This window comes from Neovison vison, chromosome 4 (assembly GCF_020171115.1).
Source record: "Neovison vison isolate M4711 chromosome 4, ASM_NN_V1, whole genome shotgun sequence".
NCBI classification, from domain to species: Eukaryota; Metazoa; Chordata; class Mammalia; order Carnivora; family Mustelidae; genus Neogale; species Neogale vison.
Genome location: NC_058094.1, coordinates 190,101,759 through 190,119,545, shown reverse-complemented (window position 1 = coordinate 190,119,545; position 17,787 = coordinate 190,101,759). Strand labels below are relative to the sequence as shown.

The 17,787-nt window shown below is 38.3% G+C and overlaps 1 protein-coding gene across 4 annotated transcripts in view; it reads left to right on the top strand.

Moving 5' to 3' along the window:
- KIAA0895 (KIAA0895 ortholog) overlaps positions 1-17,787 on the top strand; it is a 76,827-nt gene that overhangs the window by 19,654 nt on the left and 39,386 nt on the right. For 2 of the 4 annotated variants that reach the window (XM_044246372.1, XM_044246369.1), the window contains one exon: positions 7,309-8,003. In XM_044246372.1, the coding sequence (XP_044102307.1) occupies positions 7,309-8,003 (695 nt within the window). Of the gene's footprint in view, positions 1-4,365; positions 4,402-7,308; positions 8,004-17,787 lie in introns of those variants that run through there. The other 2 variants (XM_044246371.1, XM_044246370.1) reach the window with 2 other exon arrangements.

The window sequence follows — 17,787 nt, the reverse complement described above, 5'->3', positions numbered from 1 at the left end:
AAGAAGTTAACTTGGTCAAGGTCAAAGCTACTAATAAACAGCCATTCCAAAGACCATTTTTTCAACCACTAGGAAAGGCAGAACACTATTACAGGGTTGCTTGGGTGGCTCAGTGGAGTTGCGCATCTCTCTGCTCAGCAGGGGGCCTGCTTTTCCCCTCTCCCTCTACCTGCCTCTCTCCCTATTTGTGATCTCTCTCTGTCAAATAAAATCTTTTTAAAAACCCACACTATTACAGTAACTATACGTTGATTTAAGCCACGAAGTTCAACATGAAAATCTCATTTAACATCAGTGGTATATTATCTGATAGTTTACTCAGGTGTTGTTTTTTAAGTTTTTATCACAAGCAAGCTGTAAATAAGTTTTGCCTGGAAAAATCATACTTTACTTGATTATAAAATTTTCAAGATAGAAGACATCTAGCTCATTTAGTGAGTAACAGAAAGCTGTCAGAAACCATATTGATTGTTATTTTTTTTTATTTCCTACTGCCCATATTTTGTCTGACATGTAAGTGATAAGAAATGATTAATTAGTCATCTAGAAATGAAGGGCCTTTGTAACAAAAGTGAATGTTTAAAAATGCTGGAGACAAAAGTCCTCTTAAGGCCACTGTTTTGCCATATGGGATGAATACACTTAGGCCCATAGCTCCTGATTGTATTATAGCAGTAGGCACCTGCCGTTAAAACTTGTCTTCAGTACCACTATTTTATTTTTTTAATGCCATCTTGGTATGATTCTTTTTCTTAACCTTCAGGCATTCAAATCATGTATCCTTTCCTTCCTCTCAGATATTATCTTTTCCTGGCTACCTCTCTGGCCATCCTTTCATAAACAAGGCAAGGATCGAGCAAGAACAAACAGCAGGTGTATGCCATAAGGAGACTTAGAATTTCAGTATGGAAGAGGCCATCATACAAACAAATGTAAAACTGCTACTGTGACAAGTGCTTCAAAGAACCTTCCAGGGAAGGTTATCACTGAACAAGTGTTATTTCAATTCAAGGGAGAGTGAAAATTAATCTAACATAGGGGAGGAAGGGCTCTCCAAACATAGGAGACAGTGTATGAAGAGCTGTTGTGTCTGGAGAGAGAATGAATGGGTGTGAGGGATTGACAGAACGAAAGGAAGCTACTAGAGTGGACTTATTAAGGGGAACTTGGTGCAAGGAGGCTGGAGAGGCAGAGTGACCTGACCACAAATGACTTCTTATGCCATGGTTAGGGGTTTTGTCTTCATCCTGAGTGGAAAGCCATGGGGAAGTTTGTTTTCTGGCATGTTTATCGTTACTTCAGATGGTGTTTAAAGTGGTGTCTTTTTCCACAATCATCTTTTTCTGGCATTATAGAATACCCTGCATATATATATATATTTTTTTTTTTAAGATTTTATTCATTTTACAGAGAGAGAGAGAGAGATCACATGTAGGCAGAGAGAGAGAGGAGGAAACAGGCTCCCCGCCGAGCAGAGAGCCCGATGCGGGGCTCGATCCCAGGACCCTGAGACCAGACCCGGGCAGAAGGAAGAGGCCCAACCCACTGAGCCACCCAGGTGCCCCACCCTGCATATTTCTAACTGTAAAATAACACAACACTTTGTAAGCAAAAAATGATAGCGTCACATTATAAAGAATCGTTACTAGTTGCATAACACTGAAGTGCTCCTAACTGGGAGTGTGATATTTTTGGGAATCCTGAGGTAAAGTTGACTTTCTTAGTTCCTGAATGACATGAGCAGTGCCTTTTCATCTCTCTCTCTCTTTTTAACTTACGATTGAGAAACTATATTGGGTTCTGTTGAATTTAGAGATACTAAAATTAGTAGGTTATCTGTTATAATGCAGACAAGTTGGGCAATAAATATGTTTTCAGAGATTCTGATTTTTTCATATACCATGTAAATGATTAAGGTGTAACTGAGATACATTGAATTTACAAGTCTTAAATGTGTAGCCCAGTGAATCTGTGCATATGTAACCACTGCCTTGATGAAAATGTAGAACATTTCTACCACCAAGTACCCTGGTGCCTTTTCCTAGGTTATAACCCATCCCTCAGTGGTAACCACTGTTCTGATTTCTAATACCATAAATGAGTTTTGCCTGTTTTTGAACTACATAAAAATGTAATTATACAGTATGTACTCTTTTGATCTGGCTTCTGTTGCACAGTATTGTCTGTGAGATTCATCTGTATTGTTGCTTGCAACCTCAGCTGCTGTTGCAATGCAATATAGTAATCTGGTATATAAGTTACCACAGTTCATTTTTTTTGGGCTGTTGGTGTTCTATCATTTGAGTTTTAAGTGATTAAGAAGTACTTGATAAAATTAAAGTGTTAATTTTGTCCAGGGACTATACTGTTTTGTTTTTCCTTTTCTTCTGTTTGTAATCAAGCAACCTATGGTCTTGTTACATAGAATTGGGCCAGGCTCTCAGGTTTTGTCAATATTAGTGAACTGTATGACATTGCCATTTGGTAGGTCAAAATTGATTGAATGGTATTTTCCACCAGGCTTGTTTCTGATGATCTAATCTTCCTTTCAGCCATAATTACTGTGAAACCTCGCCTCTTCACAGTTGTGAAAAATAAAGTTTAGTGAGTCCCTCTCTTTCCCATTCCTTTAGATGAGGAACATGAGGCATTGATGGGGTTTAATGATTAGGTTAATATTACAGAGAGGTCATTGAAAGAACTGGAAAGAGAAGCCAGGAATCCTGGTATCCTTTTCTCCTGTTCTAGATACAAATTAAGCTTTCATTGTGTTGGTAATTTCAGTATATTCACCTACTTGTGAATGTACTTAGTATCAATTTTAATGTAATATTTCCCCTTTTTTCCTTCAAGATAATCAGGTTGGGGTGAATGATTTCTTTGATTAACAAATTATTTTTGTTCACTCTAAGGTTGTAGTGAAGTAGATTGCTGATGGCTAAAATGTCATATAGTGACTTTTAATATAAGAAAGTAGGATTGATTGCCGTACTACTTTTCTGAGAGAAAATGAGTTCACTTCCTTCAAAGAAGCCTGCCATATGCTTTTAACAAGTTTTGATTTTTCAAGAAAAAGAATAGGATATTCTTTAATGAAATCTTCTTATTGACCTTTTACTGTTTTTATGCATTTTTAAAAAGATTTTATTTATTTACTTGACAGAGAGGGAGAGAACACAAGTAGACAGGCAGGCAGAGAGAGAGGAGGAAGCAGGCTCTCCACCAAGAAGAGAGCCCGATGGGGTGCTTGATCCCAGGACCCCGAGATTATGACCTGAGCCAAAGGCAGAGGCTTACCCACTGAGCCACCCAGGCTCCTGTTTTTACGCATTTTTAAAAGTTATTTATTCTTAAACAATAATAGTTAAAATTACAAAAACAACCTCTAGAGTCTCTATGAGTACATTTTAATGCAACTGAAATAAGATCAGTGGGACTCTGAGAAATTAACTTATATTTATCTTGTATAAGTTATTTGATCACCTGTCCCACTTTTATGAACTTAATAAGAGATCAGCATTTGGCAAGATTGGTGTTTTATTAAATAAATACACCTTTGGCACTCCCAAACCTTACTCACCAGCAGATGGAGCTCAAAAAGGACTGATGTTAAACCTCTCCGGTAGATAATTAGCAACTGAGCTGAAATGCCATACTCTGGGGGAAAAGTGTTCTGCCCTACACACACTGTCACCTCTCTCCCATTCCCCACTCCCCACTGAGGGATTTGGCAGATGGTTTAGGATTTTTATTAAGTATATATATCTGAAATATATCTTGTTTGAGATGAAATGAAATTCTGAATTTAGGGGTCACTGATGCTTTATGACAAAACAAAAGAACCCTTGGAACTCTGTGGTCATAGAGCCACTGAGTCTTAGGAACGAAAGCAAGCATTTTTACACTGAATATTCATTTTTTTAAAAAATCAACAAAATTGAGGCACCTGGGTGGCTCAGCTGGTTAAGCGGCTGCCTTCAGCTCAGGTCATGGTTCCAGAGTCCTGGGATCTAGCCCCGCATCTGACTCTCTGCTAGCCAGAGACCCTGCTTCTCCTTCTGTCTCTACCTGCTGCTCTGCTTACTTGTGCGCTCTCTCTCACTCTCTCTCTCTGTGTTGAATAAATAAATAAATAAATAAATAAAATCTTTTAAAGAAAATCAACAAAACATACATGTAATATGCCATCAAAATTGGATTCTTTAGAATAGTTTTATTCACTGTTTTTAAGATTTTATTTATTTATTTGACAGAGATCACAAGTAGGCAGAGAGGCAGGCAGAGAGAGGAAGGGAAGCAGGCTCCCCACGCAGCAGAGAGCCCGATGTGGGGCTGGATCCCAGGACCCGGGGATCATGACCGGAGCCAAAGGCAGAAGCTTTAACCCACTGAGCCACCCAGGTGCCCCTTATTCACTGTTTTTAATTTGGTTTAACTTTCTCTGTTTTTATTATGAGGACCAAATGAGAGAAGAACCTGATTACCTCCCTTTACCTTCCTGGCTGTGCCTACTCCTCACCTGACTTTTCTAAGTTTGGAATAGCCTTTATTCTTATCTCAGTTTTCTTGTTCTTTCCCTTTTAGTGTCCATTTCAGTCTTCCTTTCCTAATCACCTTTTGTCTTGTAAAGTTGTGTCTTTTTAGGGAAACTGACATTATTCATGGGCATTAGGCTACAGCCTGGGTTCTGATGTTCCTTAGCCTATGTTTGCCCAGCCTGCCCAATTTGGACTACCATTTGGCAACACTTAAGTCTAAAACTCCTAAGGAATTGAGACCTACCAGCCCATACTGAAAGTTTTATTTGTTCTTTTTATTTTTGTCTGTTTTTTTCCATTTATTGAATGGCTTCTTTGTGCAGTCAACCTTCGACATGACCCTGTGCAATCTTGCTCCTACCTCTCAGCTTGTACAAGTAGTAGGCATTTAGCCCCTGCAGATTTATGCTTTTATGTTGTCTTTAAGACACGGGAATTAAAATTTAAAATTTTGGCCTAGAAAATATTAACTGGCAGGACTTTTAAGTACCTTACATATTTGAATTGTTATCCATTTTTGATCTGGTACTTAACCAGGTCTTTACCCTAAACCCTATGACTTCTAAGCTTAAAAAATTTATGTTTAGGGCAGGGTTTCTTTATCATAGCACCAGTTTGGGATGGATATTTTTGTCATAGAAGTCTGTCCTATGCATTGATGGATATTTATCATCATCCTTGGGTTCTATCCGCAAGATGCCAGTAGCACCCGTCCCTCATTGTGCAACCAGAATGTCTCCAGGACTGCCATATGTTCCCTTAGGTGGGGGGCACAGCTGTCTCTGGTTAAGAACCATTGACTCAGGGTTTTTCCCTGTTGTATTTTCACTTCTGCAGTGATCTCCTGGAACTATAGAATGGTTCCAGAACCAATACCTAGCAGATACCTGTTTATCTAGAATGGTTGGAGAGTGATATGTTTAGGGTCCTGTCATTCATTCATTCATTCATTTATTCAGTATACATTTATCAGATCCATGCTAGGTATTGGCAGAAATGAATAAAACACAGTTCTGGTACCTATCTTAGTACATTGGTTATTCAGATTACCATGTCTTATTGGGGTCTGTGTTCCGTGCAGAGGAAGAAAAGGTGCAGTGCTGTGCATGTAGCAGACTTAATATTGAACATGTGCTGATGAACGAATGGCCATGCATAACACAACATGCATGGAGTCTGTAATCACATACAACTGCATTCAAATCAGTTTGCAGTTTATTACTTTATTGATATATAACCTTGAGCAAATTATTTAATATTTCTGAGAGTTAAATGATATAACATGTACAGTTTTCTGTGAAATCCCAAACTCCTATAAAAGTGTCAACAAATGGTATGTCATTATTATTGCTGCTAGTATTTACCATTGCTTACTATAGAAAGGATTCCTGAATGTCTGATCTTAATGAATGACAGAGGAATGTGGAGAAAATTTTCAAAAAATTGAAATCATGTTTCTTGGCAAGGCAGGCATCTGTCCAAGTCGGGTAGCATTGAGAATGTTTCCATAGTAGGAGCCAAAGGTTGGGGGCTAGAGGCATAAGGGTCCATTGAGACTTGGAAAAGAGAACTAGTTGAGAGAATTATATGTCATTTGTAGAGAATTATATAATTTGTAGGAAAAGTTTATAAGCAGGCTTGGCCAGAGATCAGATTTGTAGGTAGGAGTCAGCTTGGAATATAGTTTTGGTGTAAGTAGGATTTAAGACAAACTCATTTTGTCAGTTTAGAATTAAATCTGAAAGTTCTTAAGGGCCTATGTGCAATCTCATCTGTTTTTCTTCATATTGCTTTTGTCCTTCTCTGATTTCTAGATTATTGTCTGTATTTTCTATTTTTCACATTTAAACTTACACTACTTTGGATGATTATTCAGATCTTCATAGGACTGCCTTGCTTTCAGAGCTAGATTAGAAGCTGGTTGAAGGCAGAAACAATGGATTTATAAAGATGTTTCTCATAGCTATGTACCTAATTAGTAGTATTCCATCTATTTCTGGAATGAAAGAATGCAGGTCAACACAGTTTTAAAGCAGTGCATGACCACCAGTATATCATGTGATTCGTACCTCTTTAAAGCACTGGTGAAATCTAAAGGCAAAACTGACCTCTCCTTCATTTATCACATGATATTCTAATATCTATGTGATAGTAATTACAATTTTTTTTAGACTTGGCAAGAAAAAAAAATCTTAGTTTTCTTTCATATTAACCTATAGCCTAGAATTCAGAAAATTAACCAATCAAGTGACATTACTAAAACATGCTTTAACATACACATATCATTTATTTAATTTTTAAAATGATTTTTGAGATAAATAAGGCAGTGTCCTTCTTTTACTGATGGCTATCTTTATTTATAGCGTCCAATTTGAAGATTGTGTTGGCTTTGAAAGTGCCTTCAATTTTACTTTGATACTGGTGACACTATTGAAAATGATATCCTTTCTGTGAAGTCGTATTCAGAGTTGACAATACAAATTATTTATGTACATTATCTCACATTGATACTAAACTTTGATCATCTAATAGTTGGAAGATGATAATTTTCATAGATAATTTAGCATGTATATGCTTGTGTAGAAGTGACACTGTCTAGCATGACCAAAGTGTAGTAACATATTTTAATATTTAAAATATCTTTTCTAAAGATTGTTGCAAAATTATACAATTTACAGAACCTTCAGAATACTTTTTGTATAATAAGCAATTTGCTTCATCTGGTATCTTTGTTATTTCTTTTGTTTTGATTTTTTTTTTATTAACACAGAAAAGCTTCACTGGCCTGAACAAGAACTCGCTAAGAAGTCTGTTCTAAATGCAGAAGAGTCATTGATCATTGACAGCAAAAGAAGCATTTCACATTTATCTTCTGGGATACTAAAGGACATTTTCACAACTGGAACCAGTAGTTACAATGTCCTACTACAGAGCAAAGAGGAGAAAAAGCATCATTCACAAAAACAGTCTTCCTCTACCTACTCCAAAAGATGTAGAAAACCCAGCAAATCTCCTAGTTCTTCTCGTAGTAAAGATCTTCGCAAGATGAAAGCCCCAGTGTCTATGATGAGCAGTGGTACTTGGTATTGCCTAGAAAGGCAGCCTGGTGTCTTTGTCACTAGTTCAGTGTCGAATCCTCTAAAGTTTACACATGATATCTCTGTTACAGGGAGCAGCATAGTACTGCCACCTAAACCCAAAAACAAAGTAAAGCGACGCCATTTCTCTGCTCTGCCAAAGCCAAAGCTGCAGCCTCAGTTGTCTAGAAGTTTTGAAAAAGGAGATGACTTTTCTGGGAAGAAATTTTGTATATTGACTGCTATAAAGCCCACCAACTTGGAGAAAGAGAAACTGAGATTCTTCAAATCTGATTATACCTACAATCCTCAGTTTGAATATGCAAACCCATCTCTGCCAAGTGTGTTAGCCAAACACAGCAATGCATCAGACCGATTTCTTAAACAGGTAAAACACTACTTCAGTAGTGGCGTTTCATTTCTATGTAACTAAAGCAATTATCTGCAATCTTAGAAAAAGAAATAAAATGACTTTAAAAAATAGTTCAGGTATTTGTATGCAATAGTTAACTCCCCTTCAGGACATGTGAGTATGTGACAGGAGATCTCCAGGTGAGTGCCGTAGCCTGTATGTGAACTACTTTGCACTAGTCTGAATCTATGAAGAGTCTATTAGATAGACTTTGTGACTGGAAGCAACTATATTTGGGAAAATTTTCAGATTCTGGTTCCAGGCTTATTTTGGGGAGTTACATACTTGCAGTCCATTAGCCAACCCACAGATAAGTGCTGTTAGCTCACACTGTGTTTGTGTTTTCTACTTGGTTTTGAGTCTGCCTTAGATGGATCATAACAGTCTTTTAGTTCCCCTGTTGTATTACATTCCCACCTTACTTAGGCTCCAGAGGCAATTTGGAAAGTTAGGTTGGATACTTGCCCATGAACTTTTTAATGCTTTACTGAAATTGTTTATCATCACCACATATTTCAGCACTCATTTAAAAAAGATAATAATGGAGTTTTAAAAATTATTTTCAAGGGTAGCAAATCATGATCTAAATGATATGAACAACACTTTCCAAACTGCTCATTTTAGACTTACCACATAGTTTTGTGTGTTACGGGACTTAAGAAACTTTGAAATCCATTTAAATTATTGAGGGAAATTGGCTGAAGGGGACATAGGGTTGAGTTCATGCAGGTACACCATATTTTGTTCAATTAACTTTCTTTTTTTTTAAGATTTTATTTATTTATTTGATAGGGATCACAAGTAGGCAGAGAGGCAGGCAGAGAGAGAGGAAGGGAAGCAGGCTCCCTGCAGAGCAGAGAGCCCGATGCAGGGCTCTATCCCAGACTCTGGGATCATGACCTGAGCCGAAGGCAGAGGTTTTAACCCACTGAGCCACCCAGGTGCCCCTGTTCAATTAACTTTCTATATATTTTTATAATACATGAACTTCAGTTTGTTTTGTGAGTGGTTAGAAATCTGTTTGTAGGCTGGGTGAAACTGCATGGTTCCATTTGCCTGTGCTGTATGCCTGATTTTAACATTTTTCCTACAGAACAATTCCTGGAAGTACTTGTGGCCAGCAGATTTTTTGTTGTTAGAAATGACCTAGAATCTGATCAGTCTTTTAAAGCCATTATGTAAATAAAGCTTAAAAATTTAGGATTACCATAGTTTTAGTCTTTCTGTTTATTTTTCCGTTGTTAGAAGAAACCTTTTCACTTACTTCTCTGGATTTTTAATGAGTATTCACTTTTCACTTAAATGTGGTATGTTAAACACTAATAAAAAGGTCGTATTATTTTTATTCCTGTTTTGGCAGTCATTTTCTGTTTTTTTTATTGTTTGGAACTTGCAATTGATTGAATAGGGCTTTCACTCATTTAAAATTTATAATTATAAAAATGCTATTTGCTTTTTCCACCCATTATTGCTGAAAGAGATGGCTGAGATTTACTTACCAGTATTCTTTAATTTGGTCTCCTATCCTAACCCCGGCCAGTTGGGAAGGACATTTTCCACCACTGGATCAAAATGAATGTTCTCTCATTTCCATGAAAGACAATTAGGAAGCATCAGCAGCTCCACAGACTGAGAATTGACACTACTTGACCTGTGACTTTACAATCTATTTTAACTCAATTCCAGCTTGAGGAGATAAACCTGTAGTTTGGTTTCTTGAGTATGTGGCACCAGCAGTCCTAGATGGCTGCTTCAAATGCCACCATTTGGGAAGATGGTCCCAACAAACGCCTAGTATACTGTTTAAACCACTTTTGTCAAATAAAAGAGATTCTTTAGAATAAGCCGGCCATAAAATATGCTTAAATTCCTATTTAGCATCTCAGTGAATTATGACATGATGGCATACATCCTTCCCCTCCCTAGCTGTGAAGCAAAAGCACAGCTTCAGAGCTAGTCTCAGGTTTTAGAAACCTGCTGCACAGAGAGAGACCAGGATAGTGAAGTCGCCTGTTGGTCTCTGGCCTCTACCCTGAAGTGGAGTCTCTAGCAGATTGTCTTCCTAGTCAAGATCTGAATCCTTCTACATCGTTGTTGGAGAGTGAGTGACCGTCGTCCTCCAAAATGCACAGACCGGCAGAGCAATGCAGAATTTTCCATGCACAGATAAGTCTGTCAGAGTAGAACCAAAGGAATGCTCAAGCTCTGGTCATTCCCAGGTGATTGTTCCATCAATGTCAAGGAGTTCCAGGATTCAGGTTTTTATAGTCTAGTTATTAGGTTCCCCAGGAGACAGTCAGGTCCTTTAGGTGGTTCAAGGGATCTAGCATGGGCTGTAGGACTTGAGCATAACTTCAGGTGGAGCCTGCTGAACCCTTCCAGCCCCTTGCTAACAGCCATGGTGGCTCTCAGCTCCCCAAACCTTGAGTGTGTTTAAGCTTGACAGAAACTGAGAATCTCTGTTTTCTCTGGCTCTGGACCTTTGCAGGAAAGAGTACAGCACTTCCTGGGGGCTGAAGGGTTCTGGGACGAGAGAATGCTGGAAGCTGCTAAGCAGTGAATCAGAAGTGGATTCTCAGCAGCACCCTTGTGCCGTAAAACTGACAGCCAGTGCACTGTCTGTCCTACTTCACAGAGGCCAACTACCTCTGTGAAACCTAGATATCAAATCCATTTGGCTTTGCACTCTGCACTTTGTTGAATAAGATTGATAGTGAGAGATGAGAAGAGTCTTCAGGGTGGTAATAAGAGTCCTTGAACTATTTTCAGTATTTCCAGCAGTCAAATGGAAATTATATATTTACATGATAAAGCCAATGGACAGCTTAAGTGATTTGTTTTCTAGCTCTGGCTGAAATCCTATCTCAGTGTAGATCCAGGCTAGCTCATGCTAACTAGAAGTTCTGATTGGTAGAGTGGTATTTAATAACATTGGGGAAAAAAGTCAACTTTTGTTTGGCTAGATAAGCTAAAGGTTAGGGATTATTTTCTTATGTGTTAATAAAACTGGAGCAGTGTGGATAATTAGCACTTGGTAAATGGTGAGCATTTGTGTGAGAGAAGGCAGGCTTGGGGTGTTGGGTAAAGACCTTGGGACAAGGCTTTTGTTGGCAGGGAAGAAAAGTTAAAGGTGGATGTGCAGAAGTTGCTGACAGAGCAGGCCTGACACCGCTGACTTTAGAAAGGTCTGCCTTGGCCTGGCGTCTGGGAACTTGATTGGTAAGGTTTTCTACACTGAAATAAAACTTCCTCTAAATGATAAGTGTAGGTTGCTGTGCTTAAACTGTGCAAATGGTGTTTATAGTAGCACTGATTTTTCTTTTGGGAGTCTGTAATTTTGGAATATGCTAGGTATAGGGGTACTTATGTACCCGCCCCCAGTAAAAGCCTTGGGTGCTGATCTGTAACAAGTTTCTTTGGTAGACCACTCTTTATGCATTCTTAGAACTCAGTTGCGGGAGAAATTAATTGCATCCTTTGTGATTTCATTCAGAGAGGACTCTTGGAAGCTTGCTTCTGGTTTCCTTCAGACTTCGCTGGTTGTAAGAAATGGGGAATGGTGGGCTCAAGTTGATCTCTTAAAGGCATTCAGATTGACATTCAGATTTTAGAAAAGAAGAAGAAAAAATTCTGTACTCAAAACATCTATTTGAGGGGTGCCTGGGTGGCTCAGTGGGTTAAGCCTCTGCCTTCAGCTCAGGTCATGATCTCAGGACCCTGGGATCAAGCCCCACATTGGGCTCAGCAGAAAGCCTGCTTCTCCCCATCCCCCCCACCCAGCCTGCCTCTCTGCCTACTTGTGATCTCTGTCTGCCAAATAAATAAATAAAATCTTTAAAACAAACAAACAAAAACATCTCTTTGGGCTGTTGTACTCCCTGTTGGTTTGAGATTCCTGATCAGTTTTAAGGTCTGGTTTCTATAGCTTTGTAAAGGGCCATTGTTTTACACAGTTCTAGGGGGGGACTGTTCACAAATTGAACAGTCCTGGGCCCTACATTTATACAATAAGGATAACATTTACCATAAGCATGGGGTTCTTTGGCATCATAGTACTACTATAATAGTTTTCGGTTGTATGATATTTATACAGAACATCAAGGAAATTAAGTGTATGCTAAGTTAGAAATTTTGCATTAAGGGTAGCTGGGAAAGAGTGAACAAAACTATATTTCTTCTCCACATACTCGTATTATTATGAAATTGCTGACACTGTGTTTTTTTTTTTTTTAAGGGTTCTGTTATTCCATTAATATTGCTTTGAAATTTAAGGACAAAGTCACATGAACTTCAGTGTATGGTAGATTACCAGTATTGATAGGTTACTTAATACTTGCTTGTTACTCTGCTTAGTACTTTATACCTATTATCATCTTTAGTTTCTCACTTGAGGTGCAATACTTAGAGTTTTGCCAGTTGAAAAAACTGATCTAGAGAAATGAAGTAACTTTTACTGCGGTCACATATAGTAAATTGCAGAACCAGGAGTCTGTTCCAAGTACTACTGTTTTCCACACAATAGCATGTTGGCACACTAGCTCTCAGAGTCCATGAAACAAATATGAATGCTTCCACCATGGTCTGTTTCAAGCAATGGAATATCAACTGGCTTGCAAATTAATAAAAACTCAGTGAGTTCTCACAAGCCAATATGATAAGGCTCCAGCATACCACTGTTTCACACAGCGTGGTTTTAGCCTGGCTTTTCCAAACCCTGATGCCACCACCTCCTGCACCCAAAAAGCACGAGATGTAAAGATCCTCTTATTTTGCTGGCTAGGATCCATGCCTCTGGCATGAGTTTATTATAGGGCCATTGAAGATTTTTTTTTCTCGTTATGGTAAACCTATGAAATAATGATTATTACTGTTTTTGGGGGGGAAGCTGTAAAACAAAAGTATCTCCTATAAGGGCACTTTTCAGTTATGGCTTCAGTCTCAATTCAGCACACTGGTAATTAGTCCCTTAGGAAGACTTTCAAGGTCAAAATTGGCTCCTCATCTGTAAACTGAGTGAAGTTTCCCCAGAAAGACTATTCCACATTATTTCTCTCTCCTTATCTCTGTGGCAACTAAGAATCAAAGCAGAAGCATCCCTTCCATTAAAGCTCCCAAGGTATATACCTTTTCTCTTTTAGAACTATCCTAAATTGTATTTCATTTATTCCCTTTATGTTTGATGTGGAGTACACACAATCCAGAACTGTTAAAGTAATTAAAATGAAACAAAATAATTGAAAATAGTTTTCAGTAATTTCTTTTTTTTTTTTTAAAGATTTTATTTGACAGACAGAGATCACAAGCAGGCAGACAGGCAGGCAGAGAGAGGGAGAGGAGGAAGCAGGCTCCCTGCAGAGCAGAGAGCCCGATGCGGGACTCGATCCCAGGACCCTGAGATCATGACCTGAGCCGAAGGCAGCGGCTTAACCCACTGAGCCACCCAGGCACCCTTCAGTAATTTCTTCTACAATGAAATTGTGTAACCAGTGTCTTCCTGTTTCTAAGATCTTATATTTTTCAAAATAACTCTTTGTAAAGATAGCTTTTTTAAAAAAAGATTTATTAGAGAGACAGAGCATGGGGGGAAGGGCAGAAGGAGAGGGAGAGAGAATCCCAGTAGATTCCATGTTGAGTGCAGCACCCAACACGAGGCTCAGTCTTGTGTGCCTGAGATCTGAGGTCTGAGATCATGACCTGAGCCAACCAAGAGTCGGATGTTCAACCACCTGTGCCACCCAGGTACCCCAGTAGTTAGTTTTTTATTACCCATGTTAATGGAAGGAAGCATTTATATGAATTAGCTAAAGTAGGAAGATACTCCTTCTCTCTCTTTGTTGAATTTTTCTCATCAAAGCAGCCACCTTTTCTTTCCTGCTGGGACAGTGCTCTACCAGCCATGAGTAATTCATTAGAATCAGTAGTAAGTAATAAATTCAGTAATAGAAAAAGCCACAAGCTGGGGCATGCAATGGAGATTATAGAAGGAAATGTTGCTTAAAATCAAACATCTAAGTAAAAATAAAGCCCTGAATTGATGTATAAAGAAAGTTTTTGAATTTTGATTTAGTTCTAGACATGTTGCATCATAACCTCTGGGGGAGAAATGCAATTAGGAAAGACGCAAGATTAAATATTGAGGATTGTTAGTATGGATGAAGAACAGATGTTGAAGGCTTGTAGTTACTAGAAGAAATATGCAGATACATTTGCAAAATATTTTATGTCAAAAACCTACAATAAAACATTTTCATCATGTCTCCATTGTAGGATACCGAAGTACTCCATAAATGTGTACTTGTTAATCTTTATAATATCTTAAAACCTAACCTTCTCAACCAATAACAAAATGGATTTTAGCTGTTTACAGAAATTGCTATCTTAAATATGAGGTTTGTCAGACATTTAAATGTAACTAAGATATTGGAGAATTGCCTTCTTTTAAAAATAGTCTTTTGGGGGGGCCTGGGTGGCTCAGTGGTTTAAATAAAGCCTCTGCCTTCACCTCGGGTCATGGGGATCGAGCCCCGCATCGGGCTCTCTGCTCAGCAGGGAGCTTGCTTCCTCCTCTCTCTCTCTGCCTGCCTCTCCCCCTACTTGTGATCTCTGTCAAATAAATAAATAAAATCTTTAAAAAAAGTAAAAATAAAAATAGTTTTTGATTTGGGGTTGATTTGTAAGACTCTTTCTCTATGGGAGAGAGATGGCTCAATCTCTGAAGTTTTCTTTGCATGTCGTGATGCAGAATGAGTATATTTTTATTTTTATTCCCAGACTTCATATTCATGTAAATATTGCAGTTTCTGCTTCATTTCCCCCACATACATATTGAGGGAAATAAACTAAATGATTATTGAGAACTATTTCTAGGACAACACAAATCTCTCTCATTTGAGACCTAAAAATACTGTAGCTAATTAAATCAAGATTCTGTGTCATGTCACATTGTATATCTAAGTTGTTTCATTTATTTTGTAAAAACATTTAGGTCGTCTTCCAATTGCATACTAATCACAGAATGGCTCAGTTTTTACCAGCTTTGTTAACTGAAAATTCCTTTTATTTCAGATAACAGTGCTTTAGTACATCATAATCGGCAAGTGATTTAGTTTGTTAAAACTATTTCTAAGGACGCCTGGGTGGATCTGTCAGTTGAGTGGCCAACTCTTGATTTCAGCTCAGGTCTTGATCTCAGAGTCGTGAGTTCAGGCCCCATGTTGGGCTCCATGCTGGGCATGGAGCTTGCTTGAAAAAAAAACACAAAAAATGAATTTTCTAAATAAGTGAAATTTGGTTTTTAAGTATAAGAACCTAAGATTTAATGATTCCAGTGCAGTTCTTTCTATAGTGCATATTCAATTTGACAGCTCAGGAGAATACTTTACAAAGTTTTCTAAGACTGTAACCTTATAGCAGAAATGTAAAGAGAATAATCCAGGAAATCAGGAGCAAATCTATGTTTTATCTTAAATTCATGTAGATTTTACATTATATTTTGTAATGTATCTTTATGCTAACATAGAAAGATATAAATTGCTTATCTTCAGGTAAATGTTGGCTGCTAATTCAATTAAAGAAAGCCTGTCTAGACCGAAGAAAACCTATTTGATATGGGCCACATTTACCCGTTGGGTTGCTGGTTCATCACCTGTGTTTTACCAGATCTGTTAAATATAAGCTCTATTGTATTGGGAGCTATGGTTAGCATAACATAAAGACTTTTAGGCGTGGTCCTCAGACAACAATGTCATATGAATGGAATTGATAATTAATTGTTATATTAAAGCTCATGCATTGAAATAAATATTATATCATGTTCTAAAGCAAGACAAATATTTGTTCTACTTTTTTGATAGAAGCAACCTAAATGGAAATCAGACTGTTGGCAAGATGTCTTGATATAATATTTCTTTAAGCCTAAGTTTTCTTTTTTCTTTTTTTAAAAAGATTTTATTTATTTATTTGACAGAGAAAGAGAGATCACAAGTAGGCAGAGAGGTAGGTGGGGGGGGGGAGCAGGCTCCCTGCTGAGCAGAGAGCCCAATGTGGGACTCGATCCCAGGACCCCGGGATCATGACCTGAGCCAAAGACAGAGGCTTTAACCCACTGACCCACCCAGGTGCCCCTAGGCCTAAGTTTTAATTGTACTGACACTGAAGGTGCTTTATCTTGGTAGACCCCCAAGTTGTTCAGATTTAAAAAGGGAAAGGAAAAAGCAAGTTTCCTTTAAATTAGACCTCTCCTGGGGCACCTGGGTAGCTCATTCATTAAGTGTCTGCCTTTGGCTCAGGTCATGATCTTGGGGTCCTGGGATCAAGCTGGGAGCCTGCTTTTCCCTCTCCCACTCTCCCTACTTGTGTTCCCTCTCTCACTGTCTCTCTATGTTAAATAAATAAACTCAACCAATAAATCAGTAAATTAGACCTCTCCTTCACGACACAGTTTTCTGTTTAGAAAATCACAGACCTTTCACAGATAGCCAAAAGTTATGAGATTTTTTTTTTTTTAAGGATTGAATTTAGTATGGTCTGTATTAGATTGGAGAAGTTTTTAAAAATTTATTTATTCATTCATTCATTCATTCATTCATTCATTCATGAGAGACTGAGAAAGGCAAAGGGAGAGGCAGGCTGTCCAGGGAGAAGGGAGCCCAATGCAGGACTCGGTCCCAACTCTCTGGATCATGACCTGAGCCAAATGCATAGTATATGTGCTGCCGAAGCGAACACATGACCTGAGCCAAATGCAGACCTCTAACCACCTGAGCCATTCAGGTACCCAAAGTGGGATCATTTCTTAATCATTTTTTAAAAAGATTTTTATTTATTTATTTGACAGAGTGAGAGACACAGGCAGAACAGCAGAGGGAAAGGGAGAAGCAGTCTCCCCACTGAGCAGGGAGCCCAATGAGGGGCTCCATCCCAGGACCCTGGGATCATGACCTGAGCTAAGGCAGTTGCTTAACCAACCTAGCCACTCAGGCACCTCCTTAATCATTTCTTATATTCAGAGATGGACATACCCCATCAGATTTTATGTCTTTGGAAGAAGTTATGATCTTGATTACTTAAAGAGCATTTTGTTGATTTGCTTTTGAAAATTTGCCTGACATGCATTCTTAGGTTGTTAACAAGGTCTTTGCTACAGAATAGCTTGAATATCTGCTTTATCCTGGTAGGTGGTAAAAGAAGAGTCTTTGTTACTAGGCTGTTTATAAATATCTTATCCTGGTAGCAGTTACAATCTGATACACTCAGATTGTACACGTTGTATACGTTCAGACTACCCCCAACCCTTTTGACACAAACATGCAAAGGGGGTGGAGAGAAGGCAGCAGCAGGAGGCATCTGTCTTTGTCCTACTGTGTTCTTACACTTTTCCTTCATTGACATTAGATTAGTGTCTCAGACCTATTTATTTCCTTGATTCTGCATACGTAGAGTATAATTTTTGGAAATACTTTTATTATTATCTGATCATAGTCTGTAGGCTATTTTATAGATTACTGAATTATATGTTTGCAAAAGTATTTGCTTCAATCTCCCCTGCTCTCCATACCGCATTAATGTCTATTTCTACGATACAATTCTGATGTCATTTGCCTTCCTGAAAACCTTCATGGCTCCTCCAATCTGTAGCATGGCCTACTGGTCTTTCATCTTTCATGATCTGGTTTGTGCTTACATTTGCAAGTCAACTCTGTACCACCAGCCGTATGCATCTTGGGCTAAGTATCATAGCACTTATCATACTGTTATTCAC